Source organism: Thermobia domestica, chromosome 1 (genome assembly GCF_964235325.1).
Source record: "Thermobia domestica chromosome 1, izTheDome1.hap1.1, whole genome shotgun sequence".
NCBI classification, from domain to species: Eukaryota; Metazoa; Arthropoda; class Insecta; order Zygentoma; family Lepismatidae; genus Thermobia; species Thermobia domestica.
Window position 1 is genome coordinate 341,073,917 of NC_137454.1, and position 19,308 is coordinate 341,093,224.

General features: G+C 33.1%; 1 protein-coding gene across 2 annotated transcripts in view; it reads right to left on the reverse strand.

Moving 5' to 3' along the window:
* LOC145663712 (uncharacterized) overlaps positions 1 to 19,308 on the reverse strand; it is a 404,258-nt gene that overhangs the window by 61,018 nt on the left and 323,932 nt on the right. For both annotated transcript variants that reach the window (XM_081729804.1, XM_081729801.1), the window contains exon 3: positions 14,746 to 14,792. In XM_081729804.1, the coding sequence (XP_081585930.1) occupies positions 14,746 to 14,792 (47 nt within the window). The remainder of the gene's footprint in view (positions 1 to 14,745; positions 14,793 to 19,308) is intronic.

A 19,308-nucleotide genomic window follows, 5' to 3' on the forward strand; every position in this document is an offset into this window, starting at 1 on the left:
TCCCTTATACGCAAATTTATCATACTTTGTTTTTCAACATTTTCACATTTACTACTATACAAATATATTTTAAAAAATAGTGTTAATTAAAAGTCCCTTAATTTTATATTAATAGCAGGCCCGAACCTAATCTATATTGAAAATTTGGAGATCAGCCGCGTGGTATAAAAGTTATTAAGTTTTATTTATTTTTATCTCTCCCCCTCCCCTACGTTGTACCGTCAAAGTGAGATTATACAAACCATCCCAGGCCCAAACCTCATCTAAGTTGAAAATTTGAAGAGGTTCAAGAGATATGAAGTCACAAACATAACCACTTTCATTTATATATACAGGGTGTTTCAAAACATCACCGACAACGTTTGGGAGGTGATTCCTGACAACCAGATAAGACGAAAAGTATAGACCAACCTGGGTGTACAAATTCTTCCTTTCGGAGTTATAGGCTGTCGAAAACATGAAAAAATGAACTTTAAAGATCCATAGCTCCAAAACTATGGAACCTACCGTAGTCGGGTCAAGACTTCACTTAGGAACTAATATGTGGGCTATCCAAAAATACATGTTTCAGAATTCTGAGATACTCACACAACAATTTTTGGAGAGGGAGTTTAGCTACTGTTTTATAATTTGAAGTACTCACAAACTACCTCTATAAAAATTGTTACGGAATCACCGCAGGATTCTGAAACATGGATATTTTATTAGGGCACATACTAGTTCCTAAATAAAATCTTGACGCGACTACCATAGGTCCCAAAGTTTCGGACCTTTAAAGTTCATTTTTTCATGTTTTCGACAGCCTATAACTCCGAAAGAAAGCATTTGTGCACCCAGGTTGGTCTATACTTTTCGTCTTATTTTGGTGTCAGGAATCACCTCCCAAACATTGTCTGTGTTGTTTTGAAGCACCCTGTATATAGATTAACAGGAGAAAATGTATATTAGTTTTGTCTTGTATACAAATCCATGCCGTTGATTTTCCATACTTCAAAGTGATTATATCGAAGAGACTTAGACTATAGAGAATCTTTTGGTTCGCATCCTAAGAGAGAAAGAGGAGCTTCAAAGGGGAAGAAGTGGCTTAAAATTTACGTTAAAAAAGAAAGATATTTTATGAGGTCATCATGTTAGCATGCAGAGTTGCCAACCTCAGAGGACAAAATTATTGATTTTCGTTTTTAAAGGAATCGTATATTACAATATATATATATATATATATATATATATATATATATATATATATATATATATATATATATATATATATAGTACTGCTACTAATAAAAATAAGAATAAATGAATCTAGTAATCTTCAGTATCGAACTCCAAATTGGCGTCACTGTCCTCACTATTTTTAATCCTTATTCAGACTACTCTGAACAACAATATTTCCAACCCTTCGTAAACGTAATTGAATTTAAAAAATAGATGCAGTGTTGCCATTTGCCAATTCTAAAATCATTATTGATTTATTTTAGCGGGAATGAGCCTTAGAAATGTCATTTTGGGTGTTTTGTAATTATTTAATGCACATCTACGGCTTATTTACACACTCAACAACTGCAAAAAAGTGTGCGTTCTAAAATTATCGTATATTGACTTACTATATTATCGCAAGGTCATTATTGTATATAGCATTAAATTATCGTGTATTATGATAATTATCGTATGGTTGGCACGCCTCGAAAGATAAAATTCGGTACGTAACCACGGTCGGATTTACCACTAGGCTCACTAAACTTGGGCCTGGGGGTGCAACGTTCTTAGAGGCACGCGTTGGACGAAAATTTAATATGCACGACGGAAAAGAAATATATGCAAAAGTTGAGTAACAATAATAATGATAGACATGATTAAAATGATAAATGAATTTTCTTATATAAATTTATAATACCCCATTCTTGTTTCATTTACTTTTATGATTTTAGCGTAAATTTAAAAAAAAAAAAGGTAATATTGAAAAAGGTGGTTTTATTTCCTGTAGTCAAAATAATTGTTTTGTACTACAGTATAAACCTAAATTTCAACAATCAAAACAATTATTTTTTAGTGCTTGAACATTCACACTATTACAAACGAAAATTCAAAATGAATTTCTTTATATTATCGTTCTAGTGCATCTTGTTATAAAATGTACAGCCCACCTCACTAAACTTTCTTGCTCCAATTTCTTAAACTAAATCTTATAATGCTCCAATTATTGTTCAATATTTATTAGTGAAATATGGATTTTTAAAGAAATTAGTGATGCTAGATATTGAGGTTATTAGTGAAATATTAGTTTATGAAATTTAAGCAAAATCGCTAGTCATACTTGGGCAAATTATATTAAATAAAAGAAAAAATCTCCCCAACATGAAACTACTCATAGAGATATTTTCATTAGTTGATTCACGCAAAATTGTAGACTTATGAATCAAACATATTTTGTTTATGAAATATAAACAATAATCGCCTTACTCGTGTTTCAGAAAATCGGACAGAAAAACTGACCCCCCCCCCCCAAGAATAATCTACAATTTATGGATACTTTCGGAACAAATGAGTCTGACCATATTATCAGGTTATTAATGAAATATCTGAGAAATATGAACAAAATTGCCTGTCGTTTTATAGAAAATAATCCAAAAATCATCTTACGCTCCGAGACTAAAGTAAAGTACCCCTGTGGAATTGTTACATGAGAAATGACTAATCCCATATTCTGGGGTTATTTATGGAGTAAAAACAAAATCGATTGAATCGTCTGAGACATACTGTTCTAGTCCAATAAATTTAAACAATTACCGACAGTTAATAGAACCTCTTATTCCACATGGCACATCAATGTATGTACGAGCGACTTACCAAATTTCATTTTAGCCTATGTTTTGACTTTAACCTCACATTATTTGTGTGAATGTAATGAAAGCAAGACAAAATTCTAAGAAACAGTAAACCATCAGAGAAAGTACCAAAAAAATGCTTTCTCCATAATATTTCTGATGGTTTCTAGTCTCTCTCTCTCTCTCGTGGGTGTTCATAGGTACTTTTCTACATATGTTTTTTCCCTAAACAATTTGACACACATATCAACAGACACACACAAAACTGAAATTAAGCGTGAACTTAACCTCCCACGAACATAAGGAACCAAAGCACACCAAATTTTCGCTCTAAAAAGAACGTAGTGAAAATACATGTTGATAACCGCATCGTACAAATATAGAAAGAAGTATAAATATTTCTTTTTATTATGATGATTAACAGGTGAAGGCCTGTCTCTGTGTGTAAATGGATGAGTTAAATGGAAAGTGAATATAAAATATAAAAAATTAAAAGCCACGTCAGGAAGAAAAATGTAAAAAAAAAAAAAAAAAAAAAGAAAAGAAACCAAAAAATCAATCTTTGACCTATTTGTGCTCTACATTTGCGAAGGACGAATTTCATTATCTATGCAGAAGAAGATGCTTGTCCGCGTATGTCACGAATGGATCAGGTCACGAACCATCGTCCTTTCTTCGGAGATTTCCCACCGTTGATCATCTGATCTCTTCTCTCTGAAGAAACTCTCTCACAAGATTATCAGGTTATCTTTTTTTTTTAATTTTCTTTCTCCCTTCAAGTATACGCACTGTACCAATCTCTTTGGTTTTATCTTTTTTATATACTTGTTTTCCCATTTCAACTATAATTGAAAAATGATGTCTTTCAAATTATATATATGTATATAATTTATTTCCATCTTGACCTTGCTCGAAATTATGGTTTATTACGATTGTTTTCTGATAGACAAAAATGTATCTCTTAAGTATTTTTGTTCTTATCCATTTTTTCATTTTATCAAGGGGAACACGGAACAGATTAAGATATGATCATTCTCCAATAAATATGATATGTTTTGTTTATTATTATTACCGTCTTGTTGAGGAACATCAATTTTAGTAGAAAACATGCCATGTCATGCATATTTTATTACTAAATCCTGTAATATTTAATTTCATTTTGTTTTATGGTCACTTTATTCAACTCTTTCTAAATAGCAGGACTGGCCAACCTTTTTAGCTTTCAGGACTACTTTTCATTTCAGGAATCATTGACTTGTTACTTATTTTAATATAGATCAATAATGTTCAATTATAAGAAACTCAAGGACCAAGACGGTCTGCATTAGTAAAGTGGAGGGCTGCAGCAAAAATAAATAAATAAAATACTTTTTTTCATTTCATCCATCCACTTTCTCTCTTTCCTCCACCGGTCACCATTTCCAAAAACAACAGTACATATTTCGGAATCTCAAATATTCAACCTTTCGATGTAAACAACAATGCATTCCATTACAAAAAGTATCTTGTACAATTTTCTGTAAATAATGCACAAAAACGCATTTTGTTGCAAACAAAGGAATAGGCTTGCCATATTAGATTCTATTACAATCATACGGTTATTATGAAGGTATAAAAATGCTTATATTTAAGTAATTTTATTACACAAAACAGCTACAAAATGATTGAATGATTGCAGAATACAAAGGTTCTTTAGGGATTTAAGGATTTAGATATCTGGATTTTCGGCATCTATGACCATGTTAGCCCGTCACTTTTCTTCTTTTTATATGCGAATAACTTATGGTGTTATATAACCGCATTCGACGTTATTTTCTCATGTACACTCATGTCCAAAATTATTGTCGCATATCCATAACTGTCTTCTTGTAACAATATAATTTGATAATGATTTTGCAGGGGACTTTTAATACTGATACTATGTGTATAATCGGGAAATGTATATTTGTTGTAAATTTCATAGGAAAAAGATTATAAATACGAAAATTAGAATGAGTAAAACAAAATGTTGCTAAATGGACAAGAAAGTTTTATTTTCGTTTTATTGTTCTTATTTACTGCTCTTTTAACATGGAATTTGCCACATACATGTCTTTGAACATTATACACATACTAACATTATAAGAAATACCAGGCGAATTCGTTATCAAATTATATTCCTCCAACAACATATTTATAGACATGCGACAATAATTTTGGACATGAGTGTACATCTCTTAAATACCATATGGTATAGCAATGGGAGATGGACTTGCAAATTCATGAAGATAATAATGACTCAGTTTGGATATTTAAAGACAAGTCCTCCCATGCATATTGGAAGTATGCCCTTGCTATTCCAGCCACTAAGGTAGTTCTTATTTCAAACATGGTCAAGAAGAAACCGAGGGCTGGATTAGGGGGGAGCTTAGAGGTCCCGTAGACCCGGGCCTCCACTTTGATCAAAATCTCAACTGATTGTCTAAAAAGAATTTACAAGATACACCAATATCATTAGATAAAATATGAAACAAATTTGTCCATTGAATAGTTCTGTGAGCTTTCAGGATATGATAGACTTTGCTTGGACAAAAGCTAGTAAAAGAAGATTTTGAGATACCGGTCTTTTTTATTTATTACATTTATATAATAGAATAACTGTGTTTGTGTTTTTTTATGAATTTGGTAAGTTCCAATACGTATAATATCATCTAATGCATGGCATGGTTGATGTCGTAGAACAACACGTATTTCCTTAACTTTCCTACTGTACTTTCACAGAAATGGCTTCCAGATGGGTTAATCTGTCCCTAATCCAGTCCTCAGGAGAAAAGAACAGAAAAATACAATCTAAATTATATATTATCTTTGCTTTTTACATTCTATTAATTGCTGTTTTGTTTCAGGTGAAGAGGAACAACTGTTATTGACAAACAAGAGAGAGAGAGGAGATATACAGTACTTTACTCTGGTTAATAGTCCTTTGCAGGCACGTAGCCAGGTTTTCGTGAAGGGGGGGATACGTGACATGAAATACTGTGGGCATCATACCAGGGAACGATCATTCTAAACTATTTTACTGGAACATATATTGGTTCGTTTAGCCAGGATTTCGTAACGGGGGGGGAGGGAGCGTGACATGAAATTCTGAAGGCCCAGGAGCTCGATCAGTCTAAACTACTTTACTATCAACAAATATTGGCAATAAAATGAACATATTTTGGTAAGTATTTTAATAACAAATTATGAAGAAATCTCGAGTAAAACAATAATAATAATAATAATAAAAAACGTATTGAAGAAGATTTTACAACATTTACGTCCTTCCTCAGTTTATTCAAATATAACAATTTTCCTTTTATTGTGACCTCAACTATTATAAAAAGTACATATCAATAATGTCTTGTAAAATATTTTACAATATCTGCATTCCTTCCTCTGTTGAATCCAATGTTAACAGAGCTTTCTTTCCACATAAATTTTTGTTTTTATTATTCCGTCAACTACTGTCTGTTCCAAATGACAGGTTAAAGCAGCAGTAGAAAATTGTTTTTGAAATAACATGTTTGATACTGCAAGGATGCGATGACAAAAAATTATGATAAAAATGTCCATGCTGTTACACAACGGCACTATGCTTTCGGAAGCTTCAAATCTCCCTGACTAGTAGCAGAAATTCTGAGAATCCCGTAACTTTCCTAGAAATTTCAAATTTCCTGACTCTTCCAGGATATCTCGCTCACCTCACCACCATGTATTGCAAGTAATACAAATCTCCTCATAAGAAAGAGTAACCAAAAGCTTCCTGTAGTTTTTATTTTTTATTTTTAACACATCCTTCTTTTTCTCATTTCATTTTGTTTCAACCTTCCTTATTTTTTTCATTTCTGGTCTTGAAGGGGGGGGGGGGTTGGACTCCCCTTGGCTACGTGCCTGGTCCTTTGTACTCTAGTATCGTATGCAGTTTCTCTCGCAGCCATTTTATGACCTTTTATCGCTCTCATCATTATAAGATTCTGGTTTAATTTTGGAAGTCTAAATCAGAATATTTCAATGTTTAAGTTCAGATTACATCTGAACTACATTCGTATAACAATAGACAACACATCTATTTTCAGCAAACAAATTTCTATCATAAAAAGTCTTAGATTTAAAAGCCAAAGGTAAACTGCTGACTGATTTATATATTCCTCGCAAGTAAATTATAGCAGGTGTCAGTGGCTAACTTCATGTCTTTTTGCGGTTTATTCCAAACTGGTTTCTACTTATTAGCTACTTGTTCCATCAGTACATATTTGGAAAAGATAGACAGGAAGGAAATTGAAGCTTCCCATCTGTGTCTTGGTGAGTTGGGCAAATAATAAGAAGAACCTGGTTAACAACTAGTTACTTGTTGGTGTCAGTTTTATAAGTTGCAGCAAAGACTGGCTTTCACTTATATTTACTCTTGATACAACAGATAGTCCACCAGATTGACATCTCCTGAAATTGCAGAGAAATTTGTTCGAGATGTTAACAAAGCTATTTACAAAAAGAAGAAAAAGAAAAAGGAGAAGAACGAGCTAAAAGGGTCATTAACAAGTCGTTAAATATGTGTAGATCAGTAGTTACAAAAAAGGTTTCAGCACCAAGAGTGTATAAGACATGGAACAGTTAAATAAACACTGCTAAGACAGTAAAGAGAATCACGTGATTCAATGTATAGAATATGGGATATGGATAGCCACTATTACCCGTGAACATGTTAACGGATTGATTCCACTAAGGCCTACTAGCGTAATCCTAATAAGGTTAATGAACATTTTGTTGTAGGGAAAGCTACACATCCTTACACTATAGGCAACCAACATTGCTTTATTACTATTCAGGTCGAATAAAAGCTAGGATATAATAGATTTTAAACGGACATGAATATCCACCGTTACCCACGAAGATGTTATCGGATTGACTTCATTAACGAACTCGATCGAAATAATCGCTCTAGCTATCTATTTTTTAATTAAAAAAAACAGAATTTAAAAAATCGCTTTCGTTCAAGAGTTATTGCATAGACTAAGAACAGATACTAATATTAGAATTTTACAAGGTCCATTAGCGGGATCCTAATAACCTTACAATCTTGTAAGGCCCACTAACGTGATCCTAATAACATTACAATCTTATAAGGCCTACTAATGTGATCCTAATAACCTTACAATCTTGTAAGGCCCACTAACGTGATCCTAATAACATTACAATCTTATAAGGCCTACTAACGTGATCCTAATAACATTACAATCTTATAAGGTTCACTAGTGTGATCATAATAACATTACAATTTTATAAGGCTCACTAGCCTGGTCATAATAACATTACAATCTTATAAGAGCCACTAGTGTGATCCTAATAACATTACAATCTTATAAGGCCTACTAACGTGATCCTAATAACAATACAATCCTATAAGGCCCACTAACGTGATCCTAATAACATTACAATCTTATAAGGCCCACTAGTGTGATCATAATAACATTACAATTTTATAAGGCCCACTAACGTGATCCTAATAACATTACAATCTTATAAGGCCTACTAACGTGACCCTAATAACATTACAATCTTATAAGATTCACTAGTGTGATCATAATAACATTAAATTTTATAAGGCTCACTAGCCTGGTCATAAGAACATTACAATCTTATAAGAGCCACTAGTGTGATCCTAACAATATTACAATCTTATAAGGCTTACTAGCGTGATCCTAATACGTAATGCTTAGAGAAGAAAGAAGAAAAACAACTTTCTATCTATACATGGGAAATATTACCGTTAAAATGTGAATATGTTCACGAGACTTTCAATGGTTGTTCTATACTTCGGTGTCTTACGAGATAATAATTGAGGTTGAGCTCCTTCGTTGTTACATATGGTTTGGGTACACGCTTTTGGCGCGGAAGATCCGGATTATATTACAGGTTGGAGAACTTTTTTCCAGAGGAATATCAATTAACATGTGCTAGTGGGTAGTTGTATAATTAAGACATAAATATGTAGGTTTTTTAAAAAAAAATGTATTCCTAACCAAAATTATTAATCTGTCCCTCCAATCTAATTCCTTGATATCCAGTTGTTAGGGATAGATACTGGTCACCCTATCCATTCTTTTGGATTAGTGGCTCACCTAGCTACGTTAGGATAAGCAAGTTAGAACCTTGGTTTAATAGAACACTCAGAGAAGACGAAATAAGGTGTTTAGGTTCAAAAAACAAATTAATAATTATAATCAGGTATGATGATATAATGAACAAGGTAAATACAAGATATTGCAACAGGATATACAACGCTTGGGATGTGATTTTACTCATAAAAAAAAAAAAAAAAAAAAAAAAACCAAGTACCTTTTGCTCGAAATCGCTCTAATTCAGAGTATAGGCTGCCGAAAGCATGGGACAATGAAATTTGGAGGTGAATATCTCCAAAACTACTAGCCACTGACTTGAGGCGGCATGTTATCATCTTAGATTTATAATCTGCTCTATCGAAAAATGCATGCATGATTACAAATCTTTTAGCTGCAGCGCAAGGGGTTTCTCCCACAGGAAGGAAGGGTGGTCCGATTCATGATGTATGGAATGCAGGACGTCCGATCATGACGTTCAAGCATGTAACAAAAATTCGCTGACAGAGCATCTGCATCTTGAATAGGATCAAGATGGCGAAATATTTTAGGTTGTTCTGCATGGTTGCATAACTACAGCAGATGACTGTAGCAGATAAAAAAAACTTTAACATCCCACAATCATGTCTTGTGGGCTAATTGAAACAAGTTGTTAATGAAAGGTATTGATTATGGGAGAATAGTGGAGTGAGAATATGGTAGGAAACAGGAGTGCTCCCCCACAAGTAAAATCACGAATATGATGTTATCCACTAGAAGTTCACTTATTGTGGAATAGGAATTGAATCCCCTTTGGTAGAGATGAACGTTCTATCACTGAGTCACTGGCCCCGTACTTCTTCCCGTAAAGCACAAAAAAATGTTGGCAACGCGTGGGCGATTATGATATATGAAACCAATCAAAAATGATTAAGTAACAAAAAGTGGGAATTAAGGTGGTAGACATCAAGAAGAACTTAGGAATATGAACGCTCGAGGCGAATACTGGCAAGGGAGCAGTACTACAGAAGTAAGGTGACAGGCGAATCACGAAGGGAACGATACGGACTATTCAAATAAGCAAAGATCGTTGGTGTAGAATGAGTCCGCTACTAGGAACACTCGCAATGCAGATTGCTAGTAGGAGCAAAATACGAGTAGTTGGGCCTTGAGCTTTCTGTTCGAGGATCATGTCTTCGTAGCAAATGTTTCTTGTAGTAGTGTGGTTTAATAACATCGAGAAACATTAACGTGCAACACTGGGCACTTTTTCAGCCAGCTTATAAGAAAGATAAATAGTGAAATAATGAAAGTGTGAACAATCCTTATCTTTGACTATTCGACCGCCTATCCACGGTATTTAAAGAGAACTTCTATAAACTTTTTTTTTTCATTATTATTACTAATATTATTTATTTATTTAATTGGTTAGTTTTCTTCACAGTTTTCCGATAACAAATTGCAAATAGTTACTCGAAGTGGAAATGTTCTCCCTTCTTCACTAGTAACACAATGAGATAACTGTAATAAAAGATTATGCAATTAACTATAGAGCAACTTGCCAGTATCAGAATTCGACTCAAAATCACTCATTTTGTGCATTGTTATGAGCAATTTAGGGGAATGTTTTTGTTAGATCTGGCTCGGGATGTGTACAAATTTTACATGGATCAAAATTATATAGAATAACAAATAGAACCACATATGCATAAACAGTACAACAAAAGTATTGAAACTAGAGTGAGGTTGAAATACGAACAGAAAGGTAAAAATGAAAAGATATGTCTGTTCATGCTTGATACATACTATATTTCCTTTAATATGCCGACCTTTTCTTTAATATAATTGGAAACAGATAACAAATTAGAACTTAGTTTTGAAAAATTCCCACCTTTCAAAGAAATAAACAAAACAGATAAAGATACTATACACTCTACAATCGAACTTACAGGAGCTATAAAATTTGTTTGCTTTTCATATATATATATATATATACAGTAGCGGATCCAAGGGGAGGCTATAGGGGCTACACTGGATATAATGAGCTTCAATCTCGCTTTACATTTGATAAAGCGGCAAACTACGGTTTAGCCCCTCCCTTGATCATATCCTGGATCCACCACTGTATATATATTGTTGGTTTATTGCTTTTGTTCGTGATTCAGAATTCAACATTAGGCTCGGAATAGACTCCGGGACTCGTGATTTTCGTGTAATAACTACGAGCAAAACCCACGACGGGCAAATGCCACGTAACGAATCTTATCCATGAATACTATCAGTATGCTGTTGCATAACATTATCACGGAACAAATAATAATGTTTGTGGAATGTATTAGAATATGTACTGTACATAGTACTTCAATACGGATGGGCCTTTCTTAAACATTAATGGACATTCAAATGTTAAGCTACTCTTATACTATGTATACGATGTGGGATGAAAACATTATAAAAATATTTGGCATTGGACACGCAATGAAGTGCTCCGATGGAATGTTTTCAATAATAATGGAATGTTAATAATTTCACAATTAAGACGAGATTCCATTCAGGTCTTCTATTTCATTGCTGTGTTCTACGCAAAATGACAGAGGACAGAACACATGATTAGATCAGAGTAATCCGTAAGAGAATGTAAGGACATTATAGTTGAACTCGGTTATAACGAAACAAAAGGGACCTAAAATAAAAGTAGTATAGTTATAACAGAGATGTGTAATATCACTATCAAGCATCGACGGTTGGAAGTGATAAGTATTTGACCAGTAGTGATGCGTTTCTGAATGTCGTACAAATCATGGTATAAAATCACTTGGTTTAAGAGGAATTGGTTGGTACCACTGAATGTTTGATACAATAGACGAGGTGCTGTAGAAGTCAATATTAGTATAATTAAGTTCAAATAAACTTTAAACAGAATGAGAGTTTTATGATTCTAGCTAAGGGACCTGATTCGGCACTCTACGGTCCTATATGGATATGTTACAAGATCAGAAACAGTTGTTAAGAAAAATAATATATTTTTGCTAAATTTGATTTAGGAATTGTCTAAATTTCAAACTTAAAATGAAAACAAGTAACAGTGTCACGTGTTGACCACGTGAAAGGGCTTGGTTTCTAATGCGTCATATTTTCTCACTTAATATTGAAACCGGAAGTGGTACTAGATTTCTACTGATTCCTGTTTTAGTAGAGAGATTAGAGTGGAGACGAAATATATTCTTAGGACTGAAGAGAATAGGTGCTCGCTGTACATTACCGTTTTTATTCTATAGGCAAAAATTTATTGATTTCTGCCTCTTTTGGTTCGAATCAAAGACGTCATTTGGACCAGTAGGGGGTCAATTCTACCCCCTAAATTTCATAAACGTATGCTTTTTAATAAATTGTTTACAAGTATAGCCTACTAATGGAAAAACGTGGAAGTTTTATGTCAGTGGACATCCTTGTCTCTCCTAGCGAAACCTCAAATGAAGCTACTAGTTTGAACTGAAGGTTAAAAGAAAAGATGGTACTTACACTCAGAACGCTAAATCGATTTTCTTTTTTTCTTTTTTTTTTTAAATCTCGCTAGTTCGTATCGTTTTATTAGAAAAGCTCTGTCTCGTCTCATGGGAAGCTTAGTTTTGAGAAATCGAGCTTCATTTCTCTTGAAAATTTTAACAGAAGAAATAAGTAAGTGAGAAATAATTAGGATTTAGGAGAGGAAAAGGGAATAGACATTCTATTGAACTTCCTCGAGCAATTGAACTGAGAAATAGTGGAAATAGATGGTTGGAGAAATAATAGTTAAGTTATAGTGGAAAGATTGAAAGATAATCAAGAAATATGAATCAATGAAGAACGCTTAGGATGAAAGAGGAAAAAGACAGGAAAGAAAAATTAGAAGAGAAGCTCAAGATGGACGTTGTCTTTTACTAACCGTATGCAATATATTTAGGAGATATAATAAAGAAGAGTTTAGGAAAATAATATTTCCAATATGAGATAGAAGAGTATGTAACTCTCATTGCAAGATTGGAATCTAAAATTAAGTTTTTTTTTTTTTTTTTTTTTAAATATGAAGACTGTAACGGACCAAAGTTTAGATTTGTTCCGTACAGAGAAATAAACTCTGACATCTCCTTGAGTAGCTCCGTCCCGGAGATACGACAATACAAAATTTTAATATTTTTGTCAGAGGTTATTCGCTACTCAATTAGATTTAAATATTCCGAATAATTTTAATGTGATTTTAGTAAATCAATATTTATTGTAATTTAAAATGTATAACACATTATATATGTAATCATTCTGGAAAGATATACACTCGAAATCTAATTAACGTTAAGAAGAAAAGTAGAACAAAAGAGATTGTCTTGTCATGTTATATACATAGTTACGGATTGTATGACACTATTTTAGTGATTTGTTGATTTTATGGACGATACAACTATGTTGTAAGTTAATTAAAGGCAATTAAACCGTTTCAGTGAAATTATACATTATTATTAAAATATATAAAATATAGTTCGAAGATGAACATAAGGGAAATTATGTTCGAGTAAATTAAGTCCAGGCCCCCCCACTGCTAAAACCTCACCTAACGATATGCTCTAGTTTTATACCATCATTGTATTTGCCTGTACTGAATGATTTATCAGCAATTCATTTAACTATTATGTAATTTACTAGAACGTGAGTATGATGACGTCGATTGTATTATACTAAATACCATATATGAGCTAAGTACAGGAATTGTTTATAAATTAGCATCTGCAACTAATCAGGTGGAAGTATAGTTTACATCGTCACGGTGATTTTACGGAAGGAAGCCGCCTTGTTAATTAACAGTTCGAGCGAGATATATGCCGAACCTTTTATATGTGAATCTGGCGTTTGGAATCCTTTTCGTTAATCATGTCTGTGGCCCAAAGTATAAATGTCTCCTGTGTTGTCAGTGTTGCCTTTTAGATGCCTTCATATACGTGTGTACTTCTCATATGATTGAAGCTATATTACTGTATATCCGTCATCCACAGTTTTGTGTATGCTCACTAATGTGTTGAAGCTATGTTATATTGAATTTACGCAATCTACAGTCTGCTTATCCAGGCAATAGAATATTATTTTACAGGATACCTTATACATTCAGGAAACCACATCAGAAGGATCTGGAAAGCGACATCCTGAACCCCAAAATAAAATAGTCTACAGTTTCCCTCGTCGTTTGAAGAAGAGGAAGATGGCGATGTGTGTGAGGCTGTGACAAGACCTATGAACAACGTAATGTGTAATGGTGATTTGAATAAAAGAAACGATGGCAGTTATAAATGTTGAAGGGGAAAAAATGGAACATATAAGCTTTAGGTATCCAGGTAGTGTTGTTAGTTAAGATCTGAAATATGAAGAATCAAAGGATAGGAATGGCGAAATAAACATTAAGAAAGAAAAATGTACTTTGTGAGTTGGTTGCGAAGAAGGGTTATTAAATGTATCGTATGGTGTATTGAGTTAAAAGGAACAGATAATGGAAATTACTCAAAAGTGACGAACAACAACGAGATAGGGTTAAAATGTTTGTTAAGAGAAGAAGGAAGATGATTAACTGAGTCAAACTGAAACTAATTAAGGAATGTTAGGACTAGTAAAGGGTAAAAGTATATTGTATATTGTATAAAATTAAAACGGGGAAAACTGATTAGTGAATTGTTTGAAATTTGAAGTAAAATTATATTCTCAAGGATTATTAATTCATCATAAGGCTCGAGGTTTTTCATAACTTATAGAGAGGCAATATTCTGCACAAATGAACTTACCTTGAGAGCAGTAACTGTGTTAAATTCGTTAGCAACCAACGCAGCACCTGAAAGATAAAACAAACAATAAATACATTATCATTATTTTCATTTTTAATTCTTAGTATAGCTTTATTTTAGGATTTTATTTACGATTAATCTTTAACGTTATGTAAACCAGTGCTATTCAACCGGGGGTACGTAATCCTGAAATAAGCATATTTCCAATATTTACTGAATGATCATAGTTGGAGACTTTTTTTCTTTCGAATGGACGATTTTGGAGATGACGTCACGCGCGTCTAATATTTCCAAGTAATCGGTTAACATTTATTGCATACAACCTCATTAGTGACAGTGCTATTTCACAACTTCTTTAATTTTCATCAACATATTCATGTGAACAGGGTTTCTCTGCATTAACATCAATAAAAACGAAGCACAGAAATTGCTTGAATCCAGAATCAACTCTGATTCTCGCATTCTCGAAGATTCGACCAAGAATCGAGGAGTTGGCGTCCCGGAAACAAGATCAATCTTCTCATTAACATGTTAGTTTTAAAGTTACTTTTTTTTTTTTTTTTAATTTTTAACATTGTCCTCAGTGCGCTAATTATCCGGAAGGATGAAGGGAAAATCTTCCTCAGTAGAACTGGATGTCTCCCATATATTTTGAAATTTCCCATGTGCATTTTCCCTTGGATTTTCCTTTCGGATGTGCATTTTATCCTTCTTCTGTAAATAGTCTTTTGATTGGCACACTGATTGTCTTTTTGCTGGGTCTCTATTTGTCCCCATTTTTATCAGCAGAACATGTGTATTAAGTTTAACAAGTTCATTTCGATTTAATTTATTTTAAACAGCTTTAGGGGTACACAATTGGATGGTGAACTGTGTCAAGGGTACGCGAGAAAAAAAAAAAGTCGAATAGCACAGATGTAAACCATAGACCTTAGGTCATATGAGTAGCTGCGTTTCCCACAAAAGTTTCCAAAGCTTCAACGTTTCATCCATGTATATTTGTGCTAAGAATATGCTATCATAATACCTTTTAAAAAATGTAAAGTCTGACCGGAAAGTAATAAGACTGATTTTCTTGGTCTAATCAGAAGGGTTCGGGGACGAAGTCTCTGAACATGAACGTTGATAGGGACTGTTATGTAAACAATTGATTTCCTGTCAATTAGCTCTGAGCTTCTACACAGTACGGATCGCTTGCAAAGTAGACAGATGTTTGGCGTCGCATAGCAGTCAAAATGTCCAATACGCAAATGAGAAGCGTCGAAAAATGATGCATAATAAAATTTATGGGAAAGATATATACTTTATTGAAAGAACAAGTATCTCGGTGGTACAGCTCTGAGTAATACACTACTGAATCATCTAGAAAAAAAAAAAAAGATTCCAATGACCAAATTGATGTCCATATTATTATTATTATTATTATTATTATTATTATTATTATTATTATTATTATTATTATTATTATTATTATTATTATTATTATTATTATTATTATTATTATTATAAACGTAATTCGTAGAGTTCGTACTTCCCGCATGAATAGAGTTGGGTAACTACCGGAGATCGCCAACACCTGGATTTTTACCACGAAAATACTACTGAGAAAGTTTCAGTCGAAACAGAGCGCGGTATTTGCTCGAAACGACTCCTTTTCTGCTTTTCCAGTTGAAATCAGCTTAAAAGAACACTACTTTAAAAACATACAATCTGGTGAGACAAGTTCTTTGAACAAAATTCCCGTTCAGGAGGTACAGCGACGACTAGAACTACTGACTGAAACGCATGGCAGAACTGTTGGCAATAGTGTATTGATAGCTATTATACTATTTCGAAGAATTGTAAGTGTATGTAAGCATAGTTTGAAATAAACGAATATTTAAGAATCAATCTTATCACTTTCCTTAGTTGTTGTATTATCTACAAAAGGTAGATCTATTTATGAGATAGTTTTATTATGCGCATCTCTTACAAGAAGAAAGAAGGAAAGATTACCTTTATCGATGAGACTAGATGACCTTTATAACAGAATAGGAAACCAAGTGTTAAATAGAACTGTTTGCATGGTTATATTAGAAAAAGTAAATACGGCTTGCCACTCACATATCTTTTAAAAACCTAATCAGAATTATATTTTATTAAGTAATGGTAAAGTGCAAGGATGATTTATATATATATATATATATATATATATATATATATATATATATATATATATATATATATATATATATATATATATATATATATATATGGGTTCATCCTTATATTTGACCAATTTGATTCTAAACAATAGGCTTGATTGGAAGACTTCCAAGAAAACACATGTTAAATTTAATCAAAATCAGTTTTAGAAAAGAAAAGAAAGACTCTATGGAAGAGATACATAGATAACTACAAATGGTAGAAGCTTATTTTCGCACGCTTCAATGATATTTGTAGCAAAGAACCTGAAACAGTTAAATGAAATTAAATGTTTGTTTACCTTGTAATAGGATTATGGATTAAAGTACATATCACTTTTCGAAACGATATGAGTGGATAACTCTATACGAACATAACTGTACATTAGATCTTACTGAATATTCATTGTGTGTGAGATATTATACAAGAGATACATTTCTCTACTATTCTCATGCTCTTGGGCCAGAAGGTGTAGTTCAATATGTCCTTGTCTGCGAAGCTGTGTACTCTGATCTTATGGGAAAGAAATCGTTCTGTATTGTGGTAGACCTAGTGAAATAATGCTTTTTCAATGACATAGTTAACGGTCAAGGCTCAATTAAATGCAATTCGTGAAAGCATAATAATAATTAATGCTTCAAAAGTAACCTTGAATTTTACTCTCTCCATATAATAGGTATACACACAAACGCACTTACTTCTTTACGTAGTTACTTCTGTGCATTTTTAAAGTATGCATTCTCAATAGTAACTCTTTCATTTGAATTACTATTGAAAAATTTAGTTTCTGTAACCATGTAACATAGACACACACATAACACAACTCGTAAACTGCGTTGTTAATAATGTAATATTTTGTATTTAAATGTTTCATTTGGTGGCAAAGAAACTAACTAAACTTTTATCGTTACTAAGGGAGAAAAACTTATTGTAATGCTCTAATTCTTGCACGTAAGAATTATACATTAGTATAAGCTATGTTACTTTAGTTTGAAAGGATAAAATTTTAATATTTGCTGATGTGACTTCCCTCACGAGTAGCCACTGACCCTTTCAATGCAACGTTCGCAAGCAATTTCTAGATAGAGTTTCTATAGTAAATCCCCTGACACAAAACCATGTAGCTATTAATTGTCTTTCAACTTGATTCTTTCAGTATGATTTCAGAAGTTTCTCCGTTTGCTTGATAAGATATGTGCAACAATTACAGAGATATGTAAGTTTAAAAGTTCGGCGCCTCAATTGGCAAAGGTTCCCTAGTTCGTAAACAAAATCTTTATGGACCAACGTTGATATGCGTTTGTGCGTTTGTTGTCGCGTAAGATGACAACTGCATCACTTTGAAGCTGCTACTTATGGTTACCATTGGTAGGAATTAATAATTAGTAATTAGATTTCTGGTCTTTCGGCATCTATAGACATGTTAACCCATCACTTATGAGGGATGACGTCCCTCGGCGATCACACTATCCGAGTAAAGGGAAGGAAACAGGCAGCCCTGACCTGTATATTAGGTACTATCCCGGCATTTGCTTGATGTGAATGAGGAATAAACCGAAAAACCTCAATTAGAATGAAAAAAAAAACTTTTACACTTTTTCGACCGAATGTCCCTACCGGGAATCGAACCCAGGACTGCTCGTACCCAAGATGAGAGTATTAGCGACTACGCTACACGGGATCACTGATCGAGTTTATGTCGTTAATACTAAAGGAGACGAATTATTAATGAAAGGTGAACGATAAGGAAATAATTGGTGGAATGAGAGCGTGGGAGGAAACAGGAAAACCCCGAGAAGAATTCCGGACACAATGTTGTAAACCTCAACTACATACCTACTTGGCCCGAGATCGAACCTGAGGTCCTTATTACCAGAGCTGAGCGCTCTGCCACTGCGTCACCGTTCACTCCTGGATATCATTGATGTCAAAATTCGAATAATAATGGATCTTTGAATATTTGGAGTGTAATAATCATTCTAATAGTTAATTATTAGAACTGTCATTCAAAATTTTTTTACAATAATTATTCATTATTAGAAAAACAAATTATTCGACCAATTATTGCTTATTTGAAAAATTTTTCGAATAAATTATTTGCTATTCAAATATTGGAATTATGAATGATTAATTTTTAGTGTAAACAACACAATTTTAATAGTACAATAGTTTTAAATACAATTTATCTGATAATAATTATTCGAAAATTGAAAAGGAATATTCAGATAATGTGAAAACTATTCGAATAATTGTAACAACAGTAGTGTTATACAAACACCCTGTACAACAATTTATATATGTAATAATATTGTTGGTCTTTAGTAGTATCTTATTGTCCAAGTTTTACCGAACTTCTCCGACACACTATCGTTAATGTCG